The sequence below is a fragment of the Notolepis coatsorum genome (assembly GCF_963971535.1).
Source record: "Notolepis coatsorum genome assembly, chromosome: 11".
Taxonomy (NCBI): Eukaryota; Metazoa; Chordata; class Actinopteri; order Aulopiformes; family Paralepididae; genus Notolepis; species Notolepis coatsorum.
In genome coordinates this window covers 77,329,053-77,331,597 of record NC_140175.1, presented here as the reverse complement: position 1 = coordinate 77,331,597, position 2,545 = coordinate 77,329,053, and the positions used below count along the sequence as shown (strand labels likewise).

Sequence of the window (2,545 nt, the reverse complement as noted above, 5' to 3'; positions counted from 1 at the left end):
CTCTCTCTCTCTCTGTCTCTCTGTCTCTCTGTCTCTCTCTCTCTCTCTCTCTCTCTCTCTCTCTCTCTCTCTCTCTCTCTCTCTCTCTCTCTCTCTCTCTCTCTCTCTCTCTCTCTCTCTCTCTCTTCTCTCTGCCCCCGTCAGTGGGAGGAGATAGGGGAGGTGGACGAGGACTATGCCCCCATACACACCTATCAGGTGTGCCGTGTGATGGAGCAGAACCAGAACAACTGGCTTCACACCAACTGGATCCTCACTGAGGGCGCCCAGCGGGTCTTCATAGAGCTCAAGTTCACCCTCCGCGACTGCAACAGCCTGCCGGGCGGAGTCGGCACCTGCAAGGAGACCTTCAACATGTACTACTACGAGACGGACGAGGGGGACGAGGGGGACGAGGAAGACGCGGAGTACGGGGAGATGAGGGATGGGACAGGCATGACAGAGGAGGAGGACAGGGCCATGAAGGAGAGCAGGTACACCAAAATCGACACCATCGCCGCCGACGAGAGCTTCACGGAGCTTGACCTTGGGGACCGCGTGATGAAGCTCAACACGGAGGTCCGTGACCTCGGCCCGCTGACCCGGAAGGGCTTCTACCTGGCGTTCCAGGACCTGGGAGCCTGTATCGCCCTGGTTTCTGTCCGTGTCTTTTACAAACGCTGCCCCCTGCTGGTGCGCAGCCTGGCAGAGTTCCCCGACACCATCCCCGGCTCGGAGGCCTCGCAGCTGGTGGAGGTGGTGGGCCGCTGCATCAACAGCTCGCTGGTGGCGGACGAGCGTCCCAGGATGCACTGCAGCGCTGAGGGGGAGTGGCTGGTGCCCATCGGGAGGTGTGTGTGCCAGCCGGGCTTTGAGGAAGTCAACGGATCATGTCAAGGTAAGAGGGTGTGTGTGTGTGTGTGTGTGTGTGTGTGTGTGTGTGTACATGCGTGTGTGTGTGTGTGTGTGTGTGTGTGTGTGTGTGTGTGTGTGTGTGTGTGTGTGTGTGTGTGTGTGTGTGTGTGTGTGTGTGTGTGTGTGTGTGTGTGTGTGTGTGTGTGTGTGTGTGTGTGTGTGTGTGTGTGAGAGAGAGAGAGAGAAACAGAGATATGGAGTGAAGATGAAATATGCATATAGAAGTGTTGAAATCCTCTCGTGAAAAGAACAAGTCTACCCCAAGACTCATCATCTTGCTTTGTTTTCTCATGCCTGTTTGTTTGTTTGTTTGGTTTGTTTGTTTGTGCATATTCCCTTTGTCTGTCTGTCTGTTTACAAAATATGCTGAAAGGTAATGACCAGATTGCCATGAAGTTTTCTGTGAATATAACCCCAAGAGGAAGAATTTATTTTGGTGACCCCATGGCCTTTCATCTAGCGCTACCATGATGCCAAACTGTGAAGTTATGGCTGGATTACCATAAACTGTGCTGCGCACATTCATGACCCCAAGGAGAAGAAACATTGATTGTGGTGACCCCATGACCTTTCCTCTAGCACCACAATCAGGCCAAACTGAAAAATGATGGTCTGGATTGTAATAAGATTGGCTGTAAGACCATTTGTGTCTCAAGGGGAAGAAACCTATTGTTTTTGGTGACCCCATGACCTTAACTGCCATCAGGCCAAACATTACATTTTCAAATGAGCATATCTCCCGACCTGTTAGTCATACAGTCACAAAATGGGCTGTGAACATGCATTGCATGTTTGTGTGATTTGATGCAGTGTCCCCATTGTTGATACGTAAAACATGGATTTACAGCCTCCGTTTACAGTCCGTTGAGATTGCCAATATATGCAGAGAATTGGGGAGATTGTTTTTCTTTTCTTTTTTTCTCCCATGTCCTCCCCAATTTAGTTGTTATGCCAATTCCCTGTGTGTGTCACAGTCCTGGTTGTTGTGCTACGCTCTGTCGGTCTGGGGAGTGTGTAGACTATCACATGTCTCCTCTGTCGGTCTGGGGAGTGTGTAGACTATCACATGTCTCCTCTGTCGGTCTGGGGAGGATTGTAGACCATCACATGTCTCCTCTGTCGGTCTGGGGAGGATGTAGACCACCACATGTCTCCTCTGTCGGTCTGGGGAGGATGTAGACTACCACATGTCTCCTCTGTCGGTCTGGGGAGGATGTAGACCATCACATGTCTCCTCTGTCGGTCTGGGGAGGATGTAGACCATCACATGTCTCCTCTGTCGGTCTGGGGAGGATGTAGACCATCACATGTCTCCTCTGTCGGTCTGGGGAGGGTGTAGACCATCACATGCCTCCTCTGTCGGTCTGGGGAGGATGTAGACCATCACATGTCTCCTCTGTCGGTCTGGGGAGGATGTAGACCATCACATGCCTCCTCTGTCGGTCTGGGGAGGATGTAGACCATCACATGTCTCCTCTGTCGGTCTGGGGAGGGTGTAGACCATCACATGCCTCCTCCGATACATGTGGAGTCACCATCCGCTTCTCTTCACCTGACAGCTAGGCGTTTCACTGGGAGAGTGTAATGTGCGCGGAGGTTCATTCTATCTCCCCCAGACCCCCCTCCTCACCGAACAGGCGCCCTAACCGAC

At 52.4% G+C, this 2,545-nt stretch overlaps 1 protein-coding gene across 1 annotated transcript in view; it reads left to right on the top strand.

The window, feature by feature from the left end:
• LOC311237163 (ephrin type-A receptor 5-like) overlaps positions 1-2,545 on the top strand; it is a gene marked incomplete at its 3' end in the record, with an annotated part of 196,381 nt that overhangs the window by 34,466 nt on the left and 159,370 nt on the right. Inside the window, 1 exon segment of the mRNA XM_084324972.1 lies at positions 145-877. Coding sequence (XP_084181098.1) covers positions 145-877 — 733 coding nt within the window.